This window comes from Bos indicus x Bos taurus, chromosome 20, assembly GCF_003369695.1.
Source record: "Bos indicus x Bos taurus breed Angus x Brahman F1 hybrid chromosome 20, Bos_hybrid_MaternalHap_v2.0, whole genome shotgun sequence".
Lineage (NCBI taxonomy): Eukaryota > Metazoa > Chordata > Mammalia > Artiodactyla > Bovidae > Bos > Bos indicus x Bos taurus.
Window position 1 is genome coordinate 19,171,071 of NC_040095.1, and position 26,377 is coordinate 19,197,447.

The window sequence follows — 26,377 nt, forward strand, 5'->3', positions numbered from 1 at the left end:
CTCCATACTGTTATCCATAGGCTATATCAATTTACATCCCTACCAACAGTGCAAGGCAATTCTCTTTATTCCACATCCTCTCCAGCATTTAGTTTTTATAGATTTTTTGATGATGGCCATTATGACTGGTGTGAAGTAATAAATACCTCTGTAGTTTTGATTTGCATTTCTCTAATAATAAGCAATGTTGAGCATTTTTTCATGTGTTTATTAGCTATCTCTATGTCTTCTTTGGAGATACATCTGTTTAGGTCTTCTGGCCATTTTTTGATTAGGTTGTTTATTTTTCCGATATTGAACTGCCTGAAACTGAAAGTGAAAGTCGCTGAGTCGTGTCTGTCTCTTTGCCACTCCATGTACTATAGAGTACATGGAATTCTCTAGGACTGGAATACTGGAGCGGGTAGCCTTTCCCTTCTCCGGGGGATCTTCCCGATCCAGGGATCAAAACCCAGGTCTCCCACATTGCAGGTGGATTCTTTACCAGCTGAGCCACAAGGGAAGCCCAAGAATACTGGAGTGAATAACCTATCCCTTCTCCAGGGGATCTTCCCAACCCAGGAACTGAACTGGGGTCTCCTGTATTGCAGGCGAATTCTTTACCAACTGAGCTATCAGGGAAGCCCCTTGAATTTCCTGAGCTGTTTTTATATTTTGGAGATTAATCATTTGTCAGTTGCTTCATTTACAGTAGTCAGGACATGGAAGCAACCTAGATGTCCATCAACAGATGAATTGATAAAGAAGTTATGGCACATATATAAAATGGAATATGACTCAGCCACAAAAAAGAACGAATTTCAGTCAGTTCTAGTGAGGATGAGAAAAGAGGCTGTTAAACAGAGTGAAGTAAGTCAAGAAGAAAAAAAAAGTATTGTATATTAACACGTATATTATATATGTACTCTAGAAAAATGGTACTAATAAACCTGTTTATTCAGTTCAATTCAATCACACAGTCGTGTCCAACTCTTTGTGACCTCATGGATTGTAGCACGCCAGGCTTCCCTGTCCATCACCAACTCCTGGAGCTTACTCAAACTCATGTCCATAGAGTTGGTGATGCCACCCAGCAATCTCATTCTCTGTCGTCCACTTCTCCTCCCACCTTCAATCTTTCCCAGCATCAGGGTCTTTTAAAATGAGTCAGTTCTTCCCATCAGATGGCCAAAGTATTGGAACTTCAGCTTCAGCATCAGTGCTTCCAATGAATATTTGGGACTGATTTCCTTGAGGATTGACTGGTTTCATCTCCTTGCAGTCCAAGGGACTCTCAAGAGTCTTCTCCAACACCACAGTTCAAAAGCATCGTTTCTTCGGCACTCAGCTTTCTTTATAGTCCAGCTTTCATATCCATACATGACTACTGGAAAAACCACAGCTTTGACTAGAGGGACCTTTGTTGCCAAAGTAATGTCTCTGCTTTTTAATATGCTGTCTAGGTTGGTCATGGCTCTTCTTCCAGGGAGCAAGCATTTTTTAATTTCATGGTTGCAGTCACCATCTGCAGTGATTTTGGAGCCCCCCAAAATAAAGTATCTCACTGTTTCCATTGTTTCCCCATCTATTTGCCATGAAGTGCTGGGACCAGATGCCATGATCTTAGTTTTCTGAATGTTGAGTTTTAAGGCAACTTTTTTCACTCTCCTCTTTCACTTTCATCAAGAGGCTCTTTAGTTCTTCTTCACTTTCTGCCACAAGGGTGGTGTCATCTGCATATCTAAAGTTATTGATATTCATTGAAACATATATACTATTGTATGTAAGATAGATGGTCTGTGAGAATTTGCTGTATGATGCAGGGAGCTCAACCCAGTGCTCTGTGACAATGTAGAAGGGTGGGGTGCGGTGGGAGGTAGGAGGGAGGTTCAAGAGGAGACATATGTATACCTATCATTGATTCATGTTGAAGTATGGCAGAAATTGATACAACATTGTAAAGCAATTATTCGCCAATTAAAAATAAATATTTTTTTTAAAAGAGATCCTCACTTGTCCAAATATCAGAATACTATTCTGCAGTACTTCCTTCTAAATATTTAAAGTTCTAAATATCTAAACACATACTTGAAAAATATTTAAGATGATTGGGATTGAATTCTGTTTGTTATATGAGGTAGGCATCAAGATTTATCTTTTATGCCATGGGTTATCAATAGCTCCAACACCGTTTATTGAACAAGTGCTCTATTCCCAATAGATGGCAATGCCATCTCTCTCAAATAATACGATTTTATATATTGTAAAGGTCTATGTCTGTGGTCTTTATTTTGCTTTGTTAGATATTTTATTTATCTTATGCTAGTACTTTACTGTATTTATTAATACATATTTAAAATAAACATTAATAGTTGGTTGGGAAAGTACCCTTATCTATTTCCTCCTATTTGTTTTTCATATGAAAATTTTATAAGCATGCAAATTCCTTGAAATATCCTATTGGAATTTTGGGTAGATCTATTCTATTTGATCCTATTCTGTATCTATTTGATCAATTCTAATCAATTTGTGAAAATTTTTCTTCTTTAATTGATTCCTTCCATTCATGAAAATGGTATATCTCTATATTTATTCAAGTCTATTTAAGACTTTTAAAATTAAAAAATTTTTCCATAATGGTCTTATCATTTATTATGTTTATTCCTAAGAATTGTATGTATGTATGTATATGTATGTGTGTATGTATATACAGCATTTATCTGTTGCCTGTAAATGGAAGAACAATTGAGTCTTGTAAATTTAGTCTCTCTTATTCTAATAATTTTTCTACAGATTCTTTTGTGTTTCATATGTGGATAATGACACCATCAGAGAATAATGAGTTTTGCTCCTTCTTTTTCAATCCATATTATCTTCAATGTACTGTGTGTGTGTTTGTTGAGTGTTTTATCTTATTAAGCTGTCTAGGATCGATGGCTTAATTTTGACTAGAAGTATTTATAATGAGCATTTGTATCTTGTCCCTCACAAAAGATATTTCTAATATTTCAGCTAACATCTTTTCAGCTCTCAACTGCTATACTAGATTACCTACCCACTGATATTATTAAACAACTCATCCACTGACATTTTCATTTCAAAGGTTCTATGGTGAGTTTCTCCCTTTGTCACCCAGGCAAATCACAGCTTTTCAACTCAGTTTGGCCAGGGCTCAAGTCCAGGCTTTGATACTAAACAATTACCTGGACTGAGGCCAGTGCTGACCTGGCTGCCTTCCTGAGCTTCAGCTTCCTCACATGAAAAATGAAGTTAATGCTAATAATCCTCCATCTTAAGGAACCCACTCACTACAATATTCAACTCAATTTAATAGGAACTCTGTAAAATGAAAAAATCTTCTTTCTATTTTCTGAAACAAGTGGAAGATGCATACATTTTGCCTACCAATATCTATCATGTTACTTTTCAGCATCTCAAAGTGTAAGATTAAGTCTTAACATATAGACTCTTAACTACTTTAGTCTTTGCTAGTTAGGCCTAATTTCATAGTAACAGGCTACCTTCTTATAATCTCTTTTTCATCTTTGATATTGAGAGCGACATTTCAAGGCACAGTGATTCTTTTTTTTGAATTTAACTATCAAACACTAGAAGTTTAGCACCCTCTCTTAAAAGCCAGCCAGAAGCTTTTGACAGATGGACATTTAGCACCTGAATAATTATCCTTCAGTTCTCACAAATCAGTTATTTTGAAAGTTCTATGACATATTCTGAGGGATCTGGTAATATCTACTCATTTTAAGTGTATTACTGCTGTATGACTGACCATGATTTTTTAGTTATTTTAATGATAAAGCAATATACAGCTTCAAGGACTAATGAATATCTTGTTTTCTTATATATAGATATATACTCTGTGTGTGTGTGTGTGTATATATATATATATATATACAGAGAGAGAGACAGAAGTGTAATCTCTTTCCCTGAAATAAACATTTTCTTTACTTAGAAAAAAAATTTGTCTCACAGACATAATTTCATATTTTTCTACATATTTAATAATCTCTCTTCAATAAGGCATAGTCTTTTGAAGCCATTTGCAATGATTATTAGGTGTCTGATTCAATTTAATTAAGTCTAAAATTCAACTCTGTGTTGCTCTGAATATAAGTGGCAAATTCACCATTCTCACCATGACCCACATGGTCCTCCTTGATCTGTCCCCATTTCCAAATAGCCTCCAGCTCACTTCATCCCAGGCCATTCATCAGCTTGCTATTCCTCAAATACAACAGACTTGCTGTTAGGTTGGGGTCTGTGCACTTGCTTTTTCTATAGCCTGGAACACTGGCTTACTCCCTTACTTTCTTCAGGTTTTTACTTCTGTTCTACCTTATCAGAGAAGTCTTCCTTGATCACCATTTACAAACTCTCATATATCATACTCTGAGTTCTTAATTTCTGTCAGTTTGTTTTACAGCACTTCACCATATCAAACATATTTATATCTTTGCCTGGTGTTTATTCTGGCCTTTCCAATCAAAACAGAAGAGCCAGAACTTTTCTGTTTTATTCAGTTCTTTTGCTCCAGAACTTAGTGGTTGGTTCATATTTAGTGTTCAATAAATATTGGATGAATTAAGTAATTAATGTTGAGACAATCAGGTGCACAGGTGTTTTCTATGTAGAGTTAGGTATCAAGGCTACAGTCAACATCTGCAAGACACTGGCACAAACCTTTTAGTCTCTGCTGAAAGATTCATTATGATTTTCAAAATGTTGAAATGTAAGAAAGAAGTGCATTGTTAAAAAGATTAAATAAAATAATGCATGAGAAGTGTTTGGCAGAGTGCCAAAAGTTGAATACTCAGTAAATGTAATAAACCTACTTGCATCTAAATCCATCCTTTCCCATTTCTCTCCTGTCACAATGGAAATGTTGTCTTCAGGCTTATTGTTGTTGTTCAATCACTAAGTTGTGTCTGACTCTTTGTGACCCCATGGACTGCAGCACACCAGGCTTCCCTGTCCTTCACTGTCTCCCAGAGTTTGCTCAAACTCATGTCCATTGAGTCAATGATGCTATCCAACTATCTCATCCTCTTTTGCCCCCTTCTCCTGCCCTCAATTTTTCCCAGCATCAGGGTCTTTTCCAGTATGTTGGCTCTTCTAATCTTTTGTATTATTTAAGGCAAAGTCTTCCATTTGTATCTTAGAGTTTAGTCCACCCTCACCTTCTCAGAGACAGCACTTACCTTCCTTCTTCCTCTCCTATCCTTGTTTTGCATCCTACACATCAACCCTAAAACCTTAAAACCAAATCCTTGATTTGGATCCTCTTCGCATCCTACCCATCAACCCTAAAACCTGGTCCACCCAGAAAGGGTCCTTAATGATAACTGACATAAAGTCACCCTATTACCTTGAGGGGACACTTCATAAGAAGTGATTCATCATCAGATGTTTACATACTGCCTATCTGTCCTCACAGATTTATAGAATCACTTACCATTTTCTGAATGTCCAGTGCTGCATAATTTCTCTCATCTCTTAAGTTTTTGCCTATGTCAGTTTCTGCCCAGTTGTCTTTACCCTTTGACATTCCCCAAGGTATACACATACACAGTCACACAAATATATTCACGCAAAATGAGATTAGCTAATTCTGATTTGCACTTGAGGTCTTAGTTGTATCCAGCTTGGATACAACTCTTTCGTTGTGAAGACTCACTGAGTCCTATGAATTGAATGTCCCTCCTGTGTTTCCCGGAGAAGGCAATGGCACCCCACTCCAGTACTCTTGCCTGGAAAATCCCATGGACGGAGGAGCCTGTTAGGCTGCAATCCATGGGGTTGCTAAAAGTCGGACACGACTGAGCGACTTCACTTTCACTTTTCACTTTCATGCATTGGAGGAGGAAATGGCAACCCACTCCAGTGTTCTTGCCTGGAGAATCCCAGGGACGGCAGAGCCTGGTGGGCTGCCGTCTATGGGGTCACACAGAGTCTGACACGAGTGAAGCGACTTAGCAGCAGCAGCAGCAGCCTGTTTTTCCACTGCAGACACTACATATCTCTATCAACTCTCCCTCTCTCCTTCTCCTTCTCTTTCTCTCTCTCTCCCTCCCACGCATCCTTTTTCTCTGCCTCCCTCTCTCCCTTCCCCACCCACTGACTTACAGCTTCTAAGCTCCTTGAGTACAAGTATTTTTTTATGTAAATTAATGAAACACCAAAGTCTACATGAGAAACGTGTTCATACTCAGTTGCTCAGTTGTGTCTGACTTTGTAACCCCATAGACTGTAGCCCGCCAGACTCCTCTGTCCATGAGATTTCCCAGGCAGGAATACTGGAGAGGGTTGCCATTTCCTCCTCCAGGGGATCTACCTGAGCTGAGGATCAAACCTGCATCTCCTGCATTGGCAGGCAGATTCTTTACCACTATATAAGCTACACTTTTAACTTAAATTGACAAGTGAAGTGGTGTCATTAGAAAGCTACAAATTTGCTTTCTGGTAGTACTGAAACCTGTGTGTCAACCAACAAGTTGCTGCTAAATTAGCATTAATGTGCTAGCCAAAGGCAGATATGCTTAAGACAAGCATTTCTTACTTTAACATTTATTGCATATTTCTGTTTGTTTCATATTAGAGAAAAAGTGACTGGAAAATGACTTAATATATCAGAAATAATGGGAAGGAGACTTTAGTACTAGTATTTATAGTGGTAATGTTGACAATACATACGACTTAATACATGTACAGACTTTCACAATTTTCAGAGTGCTTTTATGGCTCTAGAAAATACTAAAAACATTGAAAATCTAGGGAAAATCTAAGACTGAATGCATCCTTTGGTTATTTCTAACTAGACACCTGCTTGGCCTTATGACAATATTGCTAGTGAAAATTTTTCAACTTTATGCTATCTGTTTCACCTTGAATTAATGCATCCTATTAAAATACAGGTGTTCAAGTATACATAGTGAGTGAGTGAAGTTGCTCAGTCGTATCCGACTCTTTGCAACTCTGTGGACTTTAGCCCACCAGGCTCCTCCGTCCATGGGATTCTCCAGGCAAGAGTACTGGAGTGGGTTGCCATTTCCTTCTCCAGGGGATCTTCCCAACCCAGCGATCGAACCCAGGTCTCCTGCATTGCAGGCAGACGCTTTAACCTCTGAGCCACCATATGCAAAAAAAGACTCATACGGAGAACAGTATAGAAGTTCCTTTAAAAAGTAAAAATAGAGCTACCATATGATCTAGCAATCTGACTCCTGGGCATATATCTGGAGAGAGACATAAATGGAAAAAAAAAAATGCATGTACTTCAGTGTTCATAGGAGCACTATTTACAATAGTTAGGACACAGAAGCATCCTAAATGTTCATCAATAGAGGAATAGATAAAGAAGATGTGGTACATATACACAATGGAATATTACTTGGTCATAAAAAAGAACAAAATAATGGCATTTGCAGCAACGTAGATGAACCTAGAGTTTGTCACACTGAGTGAAGACAGCCCAAGAAAGACAAACATCACATGATATTGCTTCTATGTGGAATCTAAAAAGTGGGGGTACAAATTAACTTATCTATAAAACAGAAATGGAGTCAGATGTAGAAAACAAACATGGTTAACAGGGGCTAAGTGGGGATAAATTGGGAGATTGGGACTAATATATATACACTACCATGTATAAAACAGATAACTAACAAGGACCTACTGTACAGCACAGGAAATTCTACTCAATACTCTATAATGGCCTATATGGAAAAAGAATCTAAAAACAGTGGATATGTGTATAAATGGATTCTTTGCTGTACACCTGAAACTAACCCAACACTGTAAATCAATTATACTCCAATAAAAATTATGTTTCATTGAAATCCTCCTCCCATCACCAAGTTAGAAATAGACTCTTAGTTATCATAACTTACCATTTATCATTTACTTTTGTGTTCTGGATAGAAATGATGCCTGCTATCTCCTAGCTTTCAATTGACAACATTTCTACCAGAACTCTCCATCATTATTGACAGCAATGTTCTCCTTGTTAATTGCCCAGCAGCATATTGAGTGACTGACTGGCTCTCTAGGGCATATTTGAAAGGCATTGGCAGAAAAGGACAGTGATAGTGAGGTACAATACTCTGTCTCACAGTAATGGCACCAACTAACTGCTTATTTAGGTTTTTTCAGAAAAGAATACACTGATCTTTTACCTGGACTTTTCACTTTTTATACACATGTGTTTTATGGTAAGTAGTGAAAGCTTTCAAAAATGCTCTATACACACCCAATAGTTGTAAACACCCTCTTACACCATGCCCATAAAACTCCATCTACGATCACTCAATAGAAACAATGGACAATTTATATTAAAAATGGACATATAAGCATAGAAAACCAATGAATCCGTGGTATGTTCTGGTTGTTTCAAAAATGACTAGGCAACTCCTAGATTAATGAAAAGATTTTTTAAGTAGACGACTTGGCGTGCTCATTTTAAACAGTATAAGTTTCTTTTGATATACAGACAACTAGAGTAATAGATAAAATATATATTTTCACGAGATCTGGGCTCTTCAACTGGTTTTCCCAGAAAGTAAGTGCCATAGGGAAGTCAACAAAGAGCACCTGGAGTGTCTTTGCAACCACATAATGAGGGAGTAGGTCTGGATCAGTAGTTATTGATATATTGAAATCAATTGGTAGTAGTTATTGATATATTGAAAGTTTTTTTAAGTACTCTTGTCTGGGTCCTACCCTGAGAAATACTAATTTCATTTGTTGTGGCACATCAATGATTTCTAAATTTGTCTGAACCAGAATCACCCGGCAAACTTGGTTGCCATACAAAGCCCGATGTCGTATCCTAATTCAAGGAACCAGGGCCTTGCATGCTTGATTTGCTCTCCAAGTGATTCTGATAACATCCTAGTTCGAAATCACTGGTCTAGCGTTCAGCATCAGATGTTTTTAAGTCCTCCAGGTGATACTCCCTAGACGCAGCCACAGCTGGGGACCACTGATGAAGATAATATTTAGGATTATTCCAAGTCTGGCAGGAATAATCAGATTTCTAGCTTTTATTAAACATTTATTGTATATAAGGTATTGTGCTAAGTATTATTTCACTCAGTAATCAGCAGACTCTGAGAAATAGTAGTAGTACAATCTTGCATTTAAGAGAATGAAGGGTTCATAACTCAGCTAAAGTGATGTGAATAGGAAGTGATAGGCTGGAATCCAAGTTGTCTTACTTCAGATATCATATAATTAACTATGACATCAATAACCTTTTGGAATTATAAGAGAAATTGAAAACTCTAAGTGGGGAACACATTAGAACGTAGTACTTAAATTATTTTTTATACTTAAAAATATACTTGACTTGTAATTATATAATTAAAACAAAGAAATCACTTTATAAATAAATGGAGGATATAGGGAAAGTGTTTACAAATTAAAAGGAAGGCAAAAGTTGACAGTTTTAGAGAAGCAGCTTCGATTTCAATTATTCTGTTTATTCCAGAAAGGAGACCATAAATTGCTTGTACTACTAGTACTTGAGGAGTGAACATAAGAATTACATATAAAGATATTTTGTCATAGTTATATTGAGGGGAAAGGTGTCAAGCATTTCAGGGGAAAGAAGAAATGTGTATACTTCTTTGAAATGGTTCCAATTGTTACTAACTCAATGAATTGAGGGGAAAAAAGCAGTTTATACTCCATAACACTTCTTTTTTTCTCCTCACATGTTTGGAAAGATATCAGTTCAATACCTTCCTAGGCATGGAAAATGCGTTGGCCACTGCAATTAGTCACAGTTGGGTCTGTGAAGGGGAGAGAGTGCCTCAGTCAAATATTACTATGGTTTTGGTCATATAAAGAGGAAAGTGGCACCTGGGAGACTGCCCTGCTTCTCTCAGGACCCAGCCTTTCTCAGGTTTGTGAAAAAAACACATATGGCAGAGTGCCAACACCGAAATGTTGGAAGAAGGGACATTTCCTACCACCAAAAAAGGGAAAAAACCCAGAAAGAGATACCAAGGGTCTTTTTGCACAATAGCAAATTTAATTGCTCCCAGTTAGAGAAGGGGACACTTGCACATTTTATAAACTGCCCTTACTAACGAGCAAAGTTTGCATTTATTTTTGTTGATGTTATTTCCTGATTGGTGTTTACACTGATCATTCACTGTACGGAGAACACTGAATTTTCAGCACTCTGGAGAGTCTGTGAGATGGTTCCTGATTCTGATATTTTGGTATTCACTATATGATGTGCCTAAAATGTACATATTCAATTATGTGAAGATTGAGTGTGTGCAGAGAACAGAATAATTATGCTGCCAACAAGCCATTGTGAGCCCTAAATGTATATATATTTCAAATAATGGATGGTTTTGTGGTAACTCCCACAAAGACTAATTTTAGGACTATTTTAACAGTGAGTAAATGACGTGTGATCTGTAAGTAATGTAGTATTATTTTTAAAAGGTACAGGAAAAAGTATATATTATTCTGAAATTCTCTTGGTTTCTCCAAAACATTCAACATGGCAGGAAAATACTAATTAAAGGAAGACAAATAAAAATTGAGTTTGGATTTTAGTGTCAAATGTGACTAATTTCTGTGGACTAATAATGATACAACATGTTTTAGAACACACTGGTACTGGAGCTGTGTTCTGTTGAAAGTGGCGGAAAGGCAAAATTGCAAGCAGGTGCTTATGATGGAAACCACTGAAGATAACCAGAGGCTTGTAACAGAAAAGGTAACCCAACCTTAACTACGGTCGCCTAACTCAGCCGTGGCAAGGGGGCTTGCCTTGATTTCCAACTCGGACCACTCCTGGAAATCTTCATCACAGAAGCAGCAGCAACACAGCTACCAGCTGGAGGGAAGATCTTTAAGAAGAAACTTTGGGCATTCTCCCTGCTATGATCCACACAATACTTAATCCTATGTCAGGGAAAGAGACTGAATTAATCCTAATATTGGATCCTCGCCCAGATCCAGTTTTTCAGCGTCGCGTACATACACCATTCAGGGCAACTTTGCCAGCTTTGCCAGGTCACATCCCTTTTCTCTGGAAGCTCCAGCATGGGGCTTATCGTCAACAAGCTCTGATAATCAGCCAGGACCCACCCAACTCCATTTCTCCAGGAGGACTGAGGCAAGCGGGAGGTGAAGAGGAAACCTCGGGGGCAGTTGGGGGCCGTGGAGGGAGGGAGGCGGGGGCAAGGGAAGGGGAAGGATCAGGAGGACAGGTCTGACTCCTGACTGGCTGGGGTGGTTGTGGAGAAAGTCACAGCTCAGGCTCACCAGTCAGGAGCTGTCCAACTTTTCAGCAGCTCCGGGATCAAGGTTCGGGTGCCCTGGACCGAGGAGGCGGCTCCTCTGGCCGCTGTTGCTGCTGCTTCTGCAGCTCCACCTGCTAACAATTCCTGCTATCACCGTCGGCGCCGGGAGGAAGGAAAAGAAGCAAGGGAGCACCGACCATTGGCGAAGCCGCGCATCTCGCGCCTTAGTCTTGGAGACTTGGGGAGCCCAGGAGCGTGCCTCTGGCACAAGCACGGTGGAGGGAGCCCTGTCGTGTTCTGTGACCTCTCCCGCTGGCAGAGCCCCCTTTCGGTCGTCTGGAGCCTCTGGCGGCTTCAAGTGGGAATCGAAAGCCCAGCCTCAGCTCGGCTCCTGAAGCGGCGGCGGCGGCAGCATCGCGGAGGCGCTCTGGCCGGCGTGGTGAACCCAGCTGGGCAGCAGGGCGCGGAGCCGCGAGCCACGATGGAGGCAGAGGGCAGCAGCGTGCCGGCCCGGGCGGGCAGCGGCGAGGGCAGCGACGGCGCCGGCGGGGCCGCGCTCAAAGCCCCCAAGCACCTCTGGAGGCACGAGCAGCACCACCAGTACCCGCTACGGCAGCCCCAGTTCCGTCTCCTGCACCCCCATCACCACCTGCCCCCGCCGCCGCCGCCCTCGCCCCAGCCCCAGTGCCCCCTGCAGCCACCGCCGCCCCCCCTGCCGCCGCCCCCGCCGCCGCCGCCCGGGGCGGCTCGCGGCCGCTACGCCTCGAGCGGGGCCACCGGCCGCGTCCGGCACCGCGGCTACTCGGACACCGAGCGCTACCTGTACTGCCGCGCCATGGACCGCACCTCCTACGCCGTGGAGACCGGCCACCGGCCCGGCCTGAAGAAATCCAGGATGTCCTGGCCCTCGTCCTTCCAGGGACTCAGGCGGTGAGTGGAGAGCGCCCCCTCCCCTATTCAGGCAAGGGGTCACCTCCCCAGCTCTCAGAATCTCCTCGATGGTCCATTTACCCATGCCTTCCTGGACCCTGGGCCAAATTCTATTCTGGGAATCGCGGGAGGGCCAGCAGGGGCGTGTCTGTCCTTGCTTGAAAGGTTACTATTCTGTGTGTGTAAGAGACCCCAAAAGTACGGCATCAATGTTGAGTGTGCATGTGTGTATGAGAGAGAGAGAGAGAGAGATTGAGCTTCCCAGTCGTGTAGACCACCCACCCCTCTCCCCTCCCCACCCACTTCCACCCCACCCTGGCGAGTGAGACTTTAGCAGGCGAATTCCGATTTCTCTGGCTGGTGAAGGAGGGGGGTGGGGTGGGGGGTGGGGGGCGTTGAGCCAGGAAAGGACCCAGTAATCTGTCTACAACCCCAGAGTAAAGCGGGGTGGGGTGGCGGAGCAGGGGTGGGAGAATGGGTGAGAAAGCTTGGTCCCACAATTGCAGTAAAAGCTTGAGAACAACTCTGTCAACTCGGCAAGTAAATTGAACAGCGAAAGGGGAGAACAAACACGTGGGTGACTTGGAGAGTTTGGAGCAAAATGTTCAGCAATCCTTAGGAAAGGAGGGAGAGATGGAAGGAGGGCGGGAGCGAGGATGCTGTGGGAGTTACACTGTGTCGGTGTGTGGTGTGTGCGAGCATGTGTGTATCGAGTGGTCCCTGCAGAATCTCAGAAAGAAAACACCTCGTTTCAGCAGCAGGCGAGTTCGTAGAGATCTGATTGCAGTGATTTTCCCCTTAACATAAAGTGCTCCGGAAGACGGGGCTTGGAAGTGGCATTTTACCGGAGTTTTAATAGATGCCTACCGCTCCAACTCCAAGAAAATATTCCAAGAGCGAGATACAGCTGCTCTGAGGAGTTAGCTCCAGATTCTCTTTACTCAGGAACGGTGGTGGAAGTTGGGCCCCTTTTCAGTCCCTTTCCTGGCAAGCGGAAACAGCTCCTTTTTCCCGTGTCCCGGGCCCTCAAAGCCACAAATCTCCTCCCCCACACGGACAGGAGCGCACACAAATGTTTCAGGAGCTGCGGATCCTTGGCACACCTAATGGCAAAGCAGGGCTCTCATCACCTATCTTAGGCTTGGGCAGACATTGATGGACTGCAAGTGCAAGCCACGTTTGTCCAACAGTAATTGACAGTAGGTTGGATTTATTAGAAAATCTTAATAGTGTTCATATATGTTTTTGAGTTTCCTTCTTCTCTCCCTCCAGCCATCCATCCCTCCTCCCTCTTCCTTCCTTTCTTCCTTCCTTTCTTCCTTCCTTCCTTTCTCCCTCTCTTTCTTTCTTTTTCCTTCCTTCCCTTCCCTTGTCTTCGATTCCCTTCCTTTCTTTCTTTAATGAGCATGTCTGTCTGGGTTGTATACACTATGGTCAGAGGGAATCCAGCCAAATAGAATATCCCAACTCTGATGTGCATACACGCTCCTCACGCCCTCTGCCTTCCTCTTAGCCCCAGGAGAGACATTGTTCCTGGTAATGTCATTGTATCTGTTAGATAAGAAGAGTGAAAATTATAGTTAATAATGTCAATTCAGATCAATTTAAATGCTAAAGATTGGTGTGATTTGCAGACATTCATAAAATTAATATGCAAGTTTCATTTTTAGAGTCCAGACTACTAAAACCCACATGTAGCTTTACTCTTTGAACAGGTGGGTGTTCTCCACTTGGGCTGAACAGTATATACGTGGGTCCTCAAAATGGAATAAAGGCAAGCATGGCACTTTGTATGTTTGACCTAGGAATAAAAGATTTTTATGAGACTGAGCTCTTGCTATATGGTTTAGTCTCTCAGTTGTGTCCAACTCTTGCGACCCCATAGACTGTATGTAGCCTGCCAGGCTCCTCTGTCCATGGGATTCTCCAGGCAAGAATACTGGAGTGGGTTACCATGCTGTTTTCCAGGGGATCTTCCCACCCAGGGATTGAACCCAGGTCTCCTGCATTGCAGGCAGCCCCCTTACCAACTGAGCCACCAGGGAAGCTGCAGCCGTTAGTAAACATTAAGTAAGAATAAGAGTTCTCTGTGGTTTGATTGACTTTGTAGAGCCTCTTAATTAACTTCATTTGTTAAAATAAAATAGAAAATGTTTGAGAGTGTGGAGGGAGAAAAATGAGCTAATTGGAATAGAGGTATTGCATTGTTGATTTGAATTCATTTTTTGCTCTGTTCTCTACACTGATTAATTCTTCTATTTGAAATTTGTTAGAAAATGGTTCACAGAAAACTAAGCTATATAACATTTACACGTAACTTCCTCTGTGGTTCACCTGATAAATCATGGTTGTTCTATTTAAGGATCTTTACATCACTTATGTATTTTCCAAACACTTGAACATTGCATTTCAAAATTTCCTTAATATAGTTGCTTTTGCAAATAAATGTGTTTTTCAAGAAAGTGTGGTTATTACTTGCATTCTTTAAAGAGAACAGTAGCAATGCTTAAAAATCATCCCCAAATTGCATTAATTATTTGAACCCATTAACAACACTGAGATGAAATGGCACTACGTCCACTTTATTGTTAAGAACACTGAGACCCAGGGGATGTGAGTAACTTGTTCAGTAACACATGGCCTTTGAGTGTCAGAGCTAAAACTAAAACCTGTCTCCTGACTCAACAAAGGTGATGGGTGCTGCTAAAATAAATGTGTGTGGAACCTGGGTGTGTTGACAGAATCAAGAAAGATGTAAAATGGAATATGAAGTTTATATTGATTGATACTACAGTTCATAAAGCCCAAATGAACCAAATATGAAATACAGTTTAAATCTACTTTTTAAAAAATGACAGCATAAGCTATGGAAGCAGTGAGAGATTTTAACCCTTACTTTTAACTTCTGCAATCCTGGCCATGACACTTGTGTTAATGATTACAGGAGAGGCAAACCAGTGTATCTATTGACTTTATATAATAATATAATGATGAATATAAGAAGTGAATTATCAGAGAATCACATATAATCAGAAGATTTCAGGTTGTTTTCAACGATCTCCTAAGATGAAATAAGCATGTGAGACATGTGCAAAGAGTGTATGTTTGTGTGTGTATTCCTGTGTGTGCCATCATCCAAATGGAAGGCTTAAATTGTCTGTCAAGTTATCGTCTCTGAAAAAGCCTCATGGATGGATGGATGAATGATTCCTTATGGATTATCAAGAAAAGTATGTCTTTTAAAAGGCTAGTTTTAGAATGTATAGCAGCATTTCCAGATATTACGATTTTGACTAAAATTCCAAGAATTAGTTACAGTGTGTAAAGCAAAGAGAAAGATGTATATACTTGGTTGAATGAAAAAAAATTATATAAATAGGAAGGAGGCAATCCTCAGACATTTCATGATCCATCCTTTTGATTCCACCTGGAAATGTAGGTATGTTGAATAAATTTTATATTAAATTGTATCTAACAAAGTAGATCCATTTTTTTAAAACAGTGTGAAAGGAATTTGAAACAATAAAATTACCAGAGGAATGTCTTTATGTTACAAAGAGAACCAAATGAAATATTTTAAAAATTATCGCTTTTTAATATATATATGTATCAAATTAGTCATTTTAATCAGTAGTTCCTCAAAGTATAACAACTGTTTAAACTGATAAATGATTTACTTATTAAATTTCTTTTTACACAACAGAATATTTTCTTTACCAGTCTTTTCTAAATCTGCAGGAGTTGTATATTCTCAGTAACAAATTAATGCTAAATATCATTAATCATCAGAAAAATGCAAAGTAAATCCATAGTAAGATATCACATCACAACTGTTGAAATGACAACTATCAAAAACACAAGAAAATAACAAATGTTGGTGAGGATGTGGAGAAAAGGGAACACTTGTGCGCTGTTGGTGGGAATGTAAATTGGTATAGCGACTATAGGAAACAGTATGGAAGTTCCTCAAAAATTAAAAATACAAATACTATATGACCCAGAAATTCCACTCCTGGGTATTTACCCAATGAAAAGGAAAACACTAATGTGAAACTGTGTATGCATTTGTATGTCCATCGCAGTATAATTTATAACAGCCAAGATATGGAAACAGTCTAAGTGTCCAGTGATGGATGAATAAAAAAATTGTGATGTAATAGATGAAGGAATATTATTCAGCCATTAAAAAAGGAATGAAATTGTGCCATTTGACAACATGGATGGACCTTGAGAACATTATGCTAAATGAAATGTCACAGAGAAAGACAAGTACCAAATGTTCTCTTTTACATGTACCATCTAGAAAAATAATAACTAAAAAAATAAACTCACAAAGAACAGACTTGTTGCTAGACATGGGGGGTTGCTGACAAAATTTCATATTTAAGTTTTAATAAGTAAAGATATTAAGGATATTATTTAAATATTTTGTGAATAAGAAACATGGCAAAATTAATGTTTTTCACATTTCCTGTACATATTGGCAAAACAGTATTAGACTTAAAAAAAAAAAAAAGCACTGATTTCAACGTTTCTGTGTGTTCTGAGACTTTTGGTGCATCGGAAGAAAAATATCATGAATCCATTACATTTTTCATTCTGAAATTGTATACGTTCCAAGTATGGGATGGAAAGGGGTGAGAGGAAGGAAGGTAAGAACCTATCTGCCAAGCATGGAATATAGGTAAGCGCTTCTCTGGTTCTCATTGAAACATCTTGGTCCAGTCACCCACTTAGGGAGTAGTGATAGGGAAATCTGTAGCCTGCAATATCCACGAGATACATTTCTCTAAAACTATGCTAACTCTGTGGAAATGTCAAGATGGGGAGGGACTTAAATTTAAGCTAACCTGGGCTACCACTGCCCAGCTTTTACACTTGAAGAAACATGTATCCTGCGGGGTTACATTACTTTACAGAATAGTTTCCTGGAAGAATAAGAACTACAATTTATAGCTACTTTATATCTCTCATTGTAGCTGTGTTTTAACAATGACTGTCCCCATTTCCCAGGTTATAGCCTGAAACCAAAAGTTTAAAAATTGCTTTTAAAAGGCATTTGTGAGTAAATGGGATATTCAGATATTGGCAAGAGAGACCACTTCAGAAAACAAAATAATCTTTCTCTTTCCAACTTGGAGGCATTCATACACAACACACACACACATACATCCAGTAATGAATTGGTCACTCATTTTTATCTCCAAACTTTAATGTGGTTTTCAAAAAGTATCTTGAGAAGAGTTCTTAAGCATTATGCAGTATAATAATCAAGAAAGACTAAACCCTGTTAGTAAATGTTGGTAGTTATTCAAAGGCCTCAAATCTAAGAGGGGTATAATTATGTCCCTCTTACAGCTTATTTTCCATCTACAAGTTTAAAAATACACAATATGTGAGTCTATAACTTGATTGCTGCTAGTCCAGGCTCATAGCAAGAATGTTGCTAAGGGATTATACCAAATAGCACTTTATTATATTTCAAAAGATGTTGTGGTTATTTTTACCCCAAAGAACATTTTCCTACATTTAAAAATAGGAAATCTATATTTTTCCAAAGAAGAGGGCATTTCACTTTTTTTTTTTTAATTCATCAGCTAAATTGATTTGACCCCATACACTCACATACCACCATCACCATGACCCTTAGCAAACCACTTTGGGAATTAAGAAATAAGGTACGTTTTGTCATCTGAATACACATTTACATTTGTTGATCTGTTTCAGTGTGTGTGGTCACTGTTCATCCAGTGGGCTCAAGCCAGTGATATCCTTAGGCTCTTCCTCTCCCTTAACTCTTAAATTTCAGAGACATCCAAGATCTTTTGATTCTACCTCAGAAATATCTCTTCTATTTTCCATTGTAATTTTCCTGGTTCAACTCTTCATCATCTGTCTCTTAAACTGTTGCAATAACTTCCGAAAAGGTCTCCAACTCTGATCTCCCCTGACTGTAATCTATTTTACACTCCAAGCCACCCAATCTCATCCCCTTGTCTGAAATGCTTGGATGATTTCTTTTTGCCTGCAAGTCAAAATCTCAATTTCTTAGTCTGACTTTTTGAAGTGTTAGCCCAGTCTCTTTCTCACAGAAAGTCTTGCCATCCATCCTCTTCTGTAAACCTCATAAAAATCACTGAACTTCTTGCCATGTGCTAAGCTCTCTGTGCCTTTTCACACTTCTTTCTTTCTGAAGCTTTTTCTTGTTTCTCAGTTGCTTTCCCCATGCATGCTGTACATCACCTCCTCCTTATCTGTTTGAAAAAATTCATGGAACTTTTCAAAGTTCGTTTGTATATTACCACTTGAGTGGACATTGGTACAAACAGAAGAATCTTTTTCCCTTCTGGGCGTCCACATTGCATTTTTGCATATATCTATATTCTAGCAGCTGCCAATTATTTTGTATCTGTCTCCCTCATTAAGTACAGTAGGACTTTGTGGAGAGCATGGTTTATATAGACGCTCATCAAATAATGAGCTTTTAAATGAGGAAATAATAACAATGAAACCTTGCCTTTTCAGTCTGTGCTGTCTCAGAGAGGGTATATTTTATTTCCTTAATAATCTCTATGAAATAACAGAGCTGGTGATATTTTGCTCATTTTATAGGTGATCTAAGAGAATATAGATTCTCCCAGGAATAGACACGTGTACATATTCAAAGACAGAACTCAGACGTTAGTCTTGAAACTCCCAGTCTGGTAATCTTTTCCTCATACTGTGAGATATATGTGGGCTGGTATTGGATAAGAAGCAGCCTATCATTTGACTAAGACTATGAAGACAGAAATTATATTAATTATGAAGGGTGAGAATCTAGCTTATATGAAAGCAACATCAGAATGAAAATAATTCTAATGGAATAATGTCCCTTTTTTTCTTTAGACAGATTCCTTTACAGACTAAGTTCTTAACTTTGGGTTCTTTGGCTCTGAAGGATCTGTTAAAAGGGGGAGTGCACATTTGGGGGAGAACATTTATCAAATTCTCAACAGGTCCTCGATTGACAAACTTTAAGGTACTGTGGTCTAAAATGAATGAAGTCATTGACTAATTCACTAAGGGAACAATTGTAAGAACATCACATTCCATTGGAGTAATAGTCTCGCTGAAGTGACTGAAAGATTCATTTGAAATGAGATTTTTAAAAAATGCAACACTTTAGGCAGATAAAATCAGAACATATCATATATTCTTTTAATTCAAACAACATGATATTAATATAAGAATAAAAAAAGTTTGATGGAACTGAATGAGAACAGTGTATATATGAAAATTTAGGATTTAATAAGGGCAGTGTTCCAATTAGTGAAAGCAAGATAAATTATTTAAAATATGGTGTTCAATTCTTGAAATAAAAAAGTTCCTTACCTAACACCATTTAAAAAATCACTTGAAATCAATAATAAAATTATTAAAAGGTTAAGATTAAAAATAGTCAAAGGACATAAAGAGGTAATTCAAAATGGAAGAATGATTAATGACAATATACATTTGAAAAGGTTCTCTACCTGTGGATAAACAAAAATAATAATTAAAACAGCAATTTTATTTAGTTTTTCATATATTTTGGAAAAAGATTAAAATATGAATAATTCAAAAGGATTGCAGAAGGCATGGAGAGGTAGGCACTTTCTAATATGCATTAGTGGAGAGTATAAATTAGGAAAATTTTGGGAGGTAATCAAATAATGTGTAGCAAAATTTTAAATGCGTATACCTTTGATCTAGTAATGTCATTGGGAACTTGGAATATAATTGAACAAAGAAGCAAAAAGGTATTACATTGCAATATTGCATATATAGTAAACATCTATAGGAAACCACCTAATTTGACCTTGGGAACTTGACCTAAGAATATAATTGAAAAAAGAAGCAAAGAGGTACTACATCGCCATATTGCATATATAGTAAACATCTATAGGAAACCACCCAAATATCTTTCAGTAGAGAATTGGTAAAATAAATTATGTCATATCTGCAACAGAAGAATACTAGATGAAGAATGAGAGCGATCTTCATGAACTGAAATATAATTATAAACCCTATGAGTTGTTAAGTGAAAAAATAAAGACTAGATAGAATATACTGCCACTTGTGTGTTTTATGAGTACTCATATATATATATACAAGGTTATGTGAGTGTATATGTGTGTGTGCCTATTTATATAGATATGCATGTATGCATATTAGGAGTGGAATTGTTGTTCAGTCGCTCAGTTGTGTCTGACTCTTTGTGACCCCCATAGACTGCAGCATGCCTGGCTTCCCTGTCCTTCACTGTCTCCCAGAGTTTGCTCAAACCCCTGTCCATTGAGTTGGTGATGACATCCAACCATTCCTGCCTTCAGTCTTTCCCAGCATCAGGGTCTTTTCCAATCAGTCAGTTCTTCGCATTAGGTGGCCAAAGTATTGGAGCTTCAGCTTCAGCAATAGTCATTCCAATGAATATTCAGGACTGATTTCCTTTAGGATGGACTGGTTTGATCTCCTTGCAATCCAAAGGGACTCTCAAGAGTCTTCTCCAGCACCACAGTTCAAAAGCATCAATTCTTCGGCGCTCAGCCTTCTTTATAGTCCAACTCTCACATCCATACATGACTACTGGAAAAACCATAGCTTTGACTAGATGGACCTTTGTCGGCAAAGTAATGTCCCTGCTTTTTAATATGTTGTCTAGGTTGGTCATAATTTTTCTTCCAAGGAGCAAGCATCTTTTAACTTCATGGCTGCAGTCACCATCTGCAGTGATTTTGGAGCTCAACAAAATAAAATCTACCACTGTTTCCACTGTCTCCCCATCTATTTGCCATGAAGTGATGGGAATGGATGTCATGATCTTAGTTTTTTGAATGTTGAATTTTAAGCCAACTATTTCACTCTCCTCTTTCACTTTCAAGAGGCTCTTTAGTTCCTCTTCTGCCATTATGGGCTTCCCTGGTGGCTCAGAGGGTAAAGCGTCCGCTTGCAATGCAGGAGACCTGGGTTCGATCCCTGGGTCAGGAAGATCCCCTGGAGAAGGAAATGGTAACCCACTCCAGTACTCTTGCCTGGAAAATCCCATGGACAGAGAAGCCTGGTAGACTACAGTCCATGGGATTGGGAAGATTCGGACTACAGTCCATGGGATTGGGAAGATTCGGACACGACTGAGAAACTTCACTTCACTTCACTTCACTTCCGCCATTAGGGTGGTGTCATCTGCATATCTGAGGTTATTGATATGCTTATACATTCTCTCCAGAAGAAAAAAAAAACAAATGCTAATTGTTAAAGGTATGAGAAGAGAGGATGGTTAACAGAGATCTCTGATGTTTTATGTTCCTTTAAAATGAGTATCTGTTGCTTTTATAATAAACAAAAAATATATTTTCTTTTTTAAAAAATCTAATATTTTCCATTTATTTAGGTTAACATATTTTATTTATATCTGACTTTTCTTTCCTCCCTCAAAAGCAAATGACTGTGTCACAAAACAATTTCGTAAAAGGTAAATTGAAGCTGTCAAACAGAAGAAAGTGTAAGTGCCTGAAAATAGTATGCAATAGGGAAGCAAAAACGCATGCCATTGATTCTTGAATAATTGGTAGAAATGAGTCACAGATTTGGCTCTGAGCTTCCTATCAGCAAATCCAAGGAAGGAAACCCTGTCAGTTCAAGATTCACAGTAAGTTAAAAGAATAATGAGTTGTTTGGAAGAATGCATTGGTGTTAACTCTGAAAATTAAAAGTACTATCTCTCCATGAACCTTTTAAAAGGATACTTGTGAAATGGTGTGTATGTTTTCAATAATTTTCCTACAGTATATAAAGTATTAGATAAGTATGAATGTGCTTGTAACTGTGGCTATTATAAACCTACATAGTGATGACCCGATGTCTAAAGGCATTTCACTGGAAGCCCATCAGCACTGGAGCCTCAATTAGCATTCTAACCAGTAGTTTCCCTTTAGTGCTGAATGCTGTGTGTGCTCTGCTAAATATAGCTGCATTCTCCAGCTTGGAGAACTCCTCTAAACTTCATCTCCACTATTCAATGTAAAAACCTTGTTTCCATTTGGTTACCCTATTTTGATTTGGATACCCTATTTGCTCCCTGGTTTCTAGAGAAGCTGCATTTTAAGTTTTCTTTCCCCAGTTTTTCCCTCAAATGTTGCTTTTTGACTTGGTTGGTCCCTACAAATGTGCTTAGTCACCCAGTCCTGTCTGACTCTTTGCAACCCCATGGACTGTAGCCCACCAGGCCCCTCTGTCCATTGGGGTTCTCCAGGAAAAAATACTGAAGTGGGTTGCCATGTCCTCCTCCAAGGGATCTTCCCAACCCAGGGACTGAACCCAGGTCTCATGGATTGCAGGCGGATTCTTTACCAGCTGAGCTACCAGGAAAGCCCTACAAATGTAGCCCTCAAGAAAATCCAACTTGGTTAGCCCTCAAGGCTGGCTCAGAATTCTGGGATACCTTAGCGCAAACTGGGTCCCACTTATTCATGACATGAGAATGGAATCAAAGGAATAAGAAAATTCAGTCTTGGTATCCAGCTGTCTGATTTTCTGGCATGATCACGTACTTCTCTACATTTTCATAGATTGTCTACTTCAGTAGAATGCTCCAGAATAAACCAGTTACTAATGTAGCCCTGATAAATACATGGATTTGTCCTAACTGTAGATCAGTTAAATGGTAGAAATTACTCAAAATGGGGTGGATGTTTTACACTAAGCTACTTATAATCCTTCTCTCTGAAAACAATTAGAGAGGCACAGCCTTTGTCTATTGAGATTGCTTCAAATTCACAGCAGTACTGTGATTGTTTTCCTGCTGTTACTGTTAGCAGGCAGATATGCTTCCAGCTCATCTGGAAGGAATTTAAAACCACTAAAATAAAAAGTGAAAGTTTGAAGTGTTTTATATACATTTTTGTTTTACTACCACTTGGAATCATTCCTACCAACTGGGGTCTTTCATTTGTATTGAGAATCAGGTTATTATCTAATGACCAATAGACAGGAGTCTCTACTAAAATCATATAGCTACTCATCATGGAGGTTTCTAGTACAGGTACTAAATGTGAATACATGTGTGTGCTCAGTTATGTCTGAGTCTTTGATACCCCATCATCTATAGCCTGCCAAGCTCCTCTGTCCTTCGGATTTTTCCAGGCAAGAATACTGGAGAATGTAGCCATTACCTTCTCCAGGGGATCTTCTTGACCCAGGGATTGAACCCGTGTCTTTTGCGTCTCCTGCATTGGCAGCCAGATTCTTTATCATCTGGGAAGCCCCAGGATACTGAATAAAGACCATCAAATACTGAGAAATACTCATGTTGTTCTTAGCAGGTTTTTTGAGAAGTAATAAGTAGTATGAAGATGATACTCATATAGAATGTGGGTATAAGAAATTCATACTTAAATTAATAACTAAGAAACTGACATATATACTAACTGAAATAACCAATAAGTCAGTAGATCCACAGTTTGTGGGAAAGAGAATGTTCTCTATAGATTGAAAAAACCAGACCAATCTTTATGTCTTTGAACCTGCCCACCCAAGGGCCTCTCTGCACGTCTACCACAGATGCGCTTTCCTCCCCATTCAGTAGCTTTGATAACATCTATTCATACTTCAGATCACAGCTCTAACATCATTTTTCCTGTGAAAACTTCTCAGGTCCCCTAAACATATTGTAATACCTTATAGTTCTTTTTATTGGACACCTGATGTGAAGAGTATATCAACAGTACTTTTTATTAAAAAAAGAAAACAGTTTCTTAGTGAGCTTTCAGTTCAGTTCAGTTCAGTTGCTCAGTCATGTCTGACTCTTTGCGACCCCGTGAAACGCAGCACACCAGGCCTCCCTGTCCATCACCAACTCCCGGAATCCACTTAAACCCATGTCCACTGAGTTGGTGATGCCATCAAACCATCTCATCCTCTGTCATCCCGTTCTCTTCCTGCCCTCAATCTTTCCCAGCATCAGGGTCTTTTCAAATGAGTCAACTCTTCGCATCAGGTGGCCAAAGTATTGGAGTTTCAGCTTCAACGTCAGTTCTTCCAATGAACACCCAGAACTGATCTCCTTTAGAATGGATTGGTTGGATCTCCTCACAGTCCAAGGGACTCTCAAGAGTGTTTTCCAACACCACAGTTCAAAAGCATCAATTCTTCAGCATTCAGCTTTCTTTATAGTCCAACTCACATCCATACATGACTACTGGAAAAACCATAGCCTTGACTAGACAGAACTTTGTTGCCAAAGATATGTCTCTGCTTTTTAATATGCTGTCTAGGTTGGTCATAACTTTCCTTCCAGGGAGCAAGCATCTTTTAATTTCATGGCTGCAATCACCATCTGCAGTGATTTTGGAGCCCAAAAAAATAAAGTCAGCCACTGTTTCCCCATCTATTTGCCATGAAATGATGGGACCGGATGCCATGATCTTAGTTTTCTGAATGTTGAGTTTTAAGCCGACTTTTTCACTCTCCTCTTTCACTTTCATCAAGAGGCTCTTTAGTTCCTCTTCACTTTCTGCCATAAGGGTGGTGTCATCTGCATATCTGAGGTTATTGGTATTTCTCCGGTCAATCTTGACTCCGGCTTGTGCTTCTTCCAGCCCAGCATTTCTCATGATGTAGTCTGCATATAAGTTAAGTAAGCAGGGTGACAATATAGTGAGCTTTAAGACATGACTATATGAGCAATTGAAATAACTAGACCATTGAACTGGTTGACCACCTTGGCCAGAAAGTTCAGTGTAATGTTTCCCCAGAAATTTTTCTTAATTGACTGGACAAATTAAAGTATTGATGATATTGGATCAGATACTCCTTTGAATGTCACAGCATCTGCTGGAGCTCATGAAACATTTCAGAAATGTTTAAATCCATCAAGAATCTATTAAAGACATAGAGAGGGTTGGTAGAAAAGGAATGCATAGACCAGCGCAGGCCGTCAACCAGGCTGGCAGCCTGTTTATTGCTTTGGATGCTGCTTGTGTCTAAGCATTTGCTTTAAATATTTGATGTCATTAATTAATGAGTATTTTGGATTTTCTGTCTATTATAAAAATCTGCTTATAAAAATGCAGGCATGTGCTATACAGTATTATTAACTAACATACAGATTTTGTTCAAATTTCACAAATTTTTTTGCTAGTGTCCATCATTTATTTTCATACTGATCCAAGATTCCACATTGTGTTTAGTTGCATTGAGCAGCTTTAGCAGCATGCAACAAATTCTGACAAATTCTCTTTTCATTTTTATTCTGTTATAAATATTTTCAAAATGTCCCTGTTATGGCTTCTTAGATACACTCATCATTTAAAAACGAACATTTAATTTCTAAATCCATGAGACTTTTAATGTATCTTTTCATGTTAATTTCTCACTTAAATCCTTTCTTCTCTTTAATCACACTCTCTGTTTCTTCAGTCTTATAGCTTGATTGAGGCTTTCAATGACTAAGTCAAGATCTCTCTCGGTAAGTGTCACCTTGCACTTGAAAATATGTGGGTTATTTTCAAATATCTTTGATGTTGACTTATAGTGTAATCCCACAGTGATAAGAGAACATGCTCTGCATGGTTTCAACACCTTTAGACCATGACATTTTTGCACCTTGTTTGTTCTACTGTCTCCTAGTTTGTAGTCTGTGGGACCTTGGCTAGAATTTGAATCATGCTAAGAGTTGACTCACTGGAAAAGACTCTGATGCTGGGAGGGATTGGGGGCAGGAGGAGAAGGGGATGACAGAGGATGAGATGGCTGGATGGCATCACTGACTCAATGGACGTGAGTCTGGGTGAACTCCGGGAGTTGGTGATGGACAGGGAGGCCTGGCGTGCTGCGATTCATGGGGTCGCAAAGAGTCGGACACGACTGAGTGACTGATCTCATCTGATCTGATTGTGTGAAAATTGTATAAATCTTAATTATGTTGAATTGGTTCATAGTGCTTTTCAGATCTGCTATATCCTTCCACTTTTCTGTCTGTTCAGTCTATTAACTTTTGAGAGTTTGATATTGAAACTGTAACTGAAAATCTTAATTTATCTACCTAAAATACAATTGTAATATATAGTGGAACTGTCTGTAACTTTGTTCTGTATTTTCCAAGTCTCCTATAAATGTGTTATCATACTTTCATAACTTAAAAAAGTAAAATAAATAAATGTAAGAAAATT

At 39.1% G+C, this 26,377-nt stretch overlaps 1 protein-coding gene across 2 annotated transcripts in view; it reads left to right on the plus strand.

Annotated features, from left to right (window-relative positions):
* The window catches only part of PDE4D (phosphodiesterase 4D), a 1,572,172-nt gene that overhangs the window by 585,276 nt on the left and 960,519 nt on the right, over window positions 1–26,377 (plus strand). Inside the window, exons 1-2 of one of the 2 annotated variants that reach the window (XM_027520399.1) lie at window positions 10,967–11,142; window positions 11,310–12,188. The exons of the other annotated variant lie outside the window; for it this stretch is intronic. Coding sequence (XP_027376200.1) covers window positions 11,740–12,188 — 449 coding nt within the window. The 5' untranslated portion in view covers window positions 10,967–11,142; window positions 11,310–11,739. Of the gene's footprint in view, window positions 1–10,966; window positions 11,143–11,309; window positions 12,189–26,377 lie in introns of those variants that run through there. 2 annotated transcript variants of the gene reach the window in all.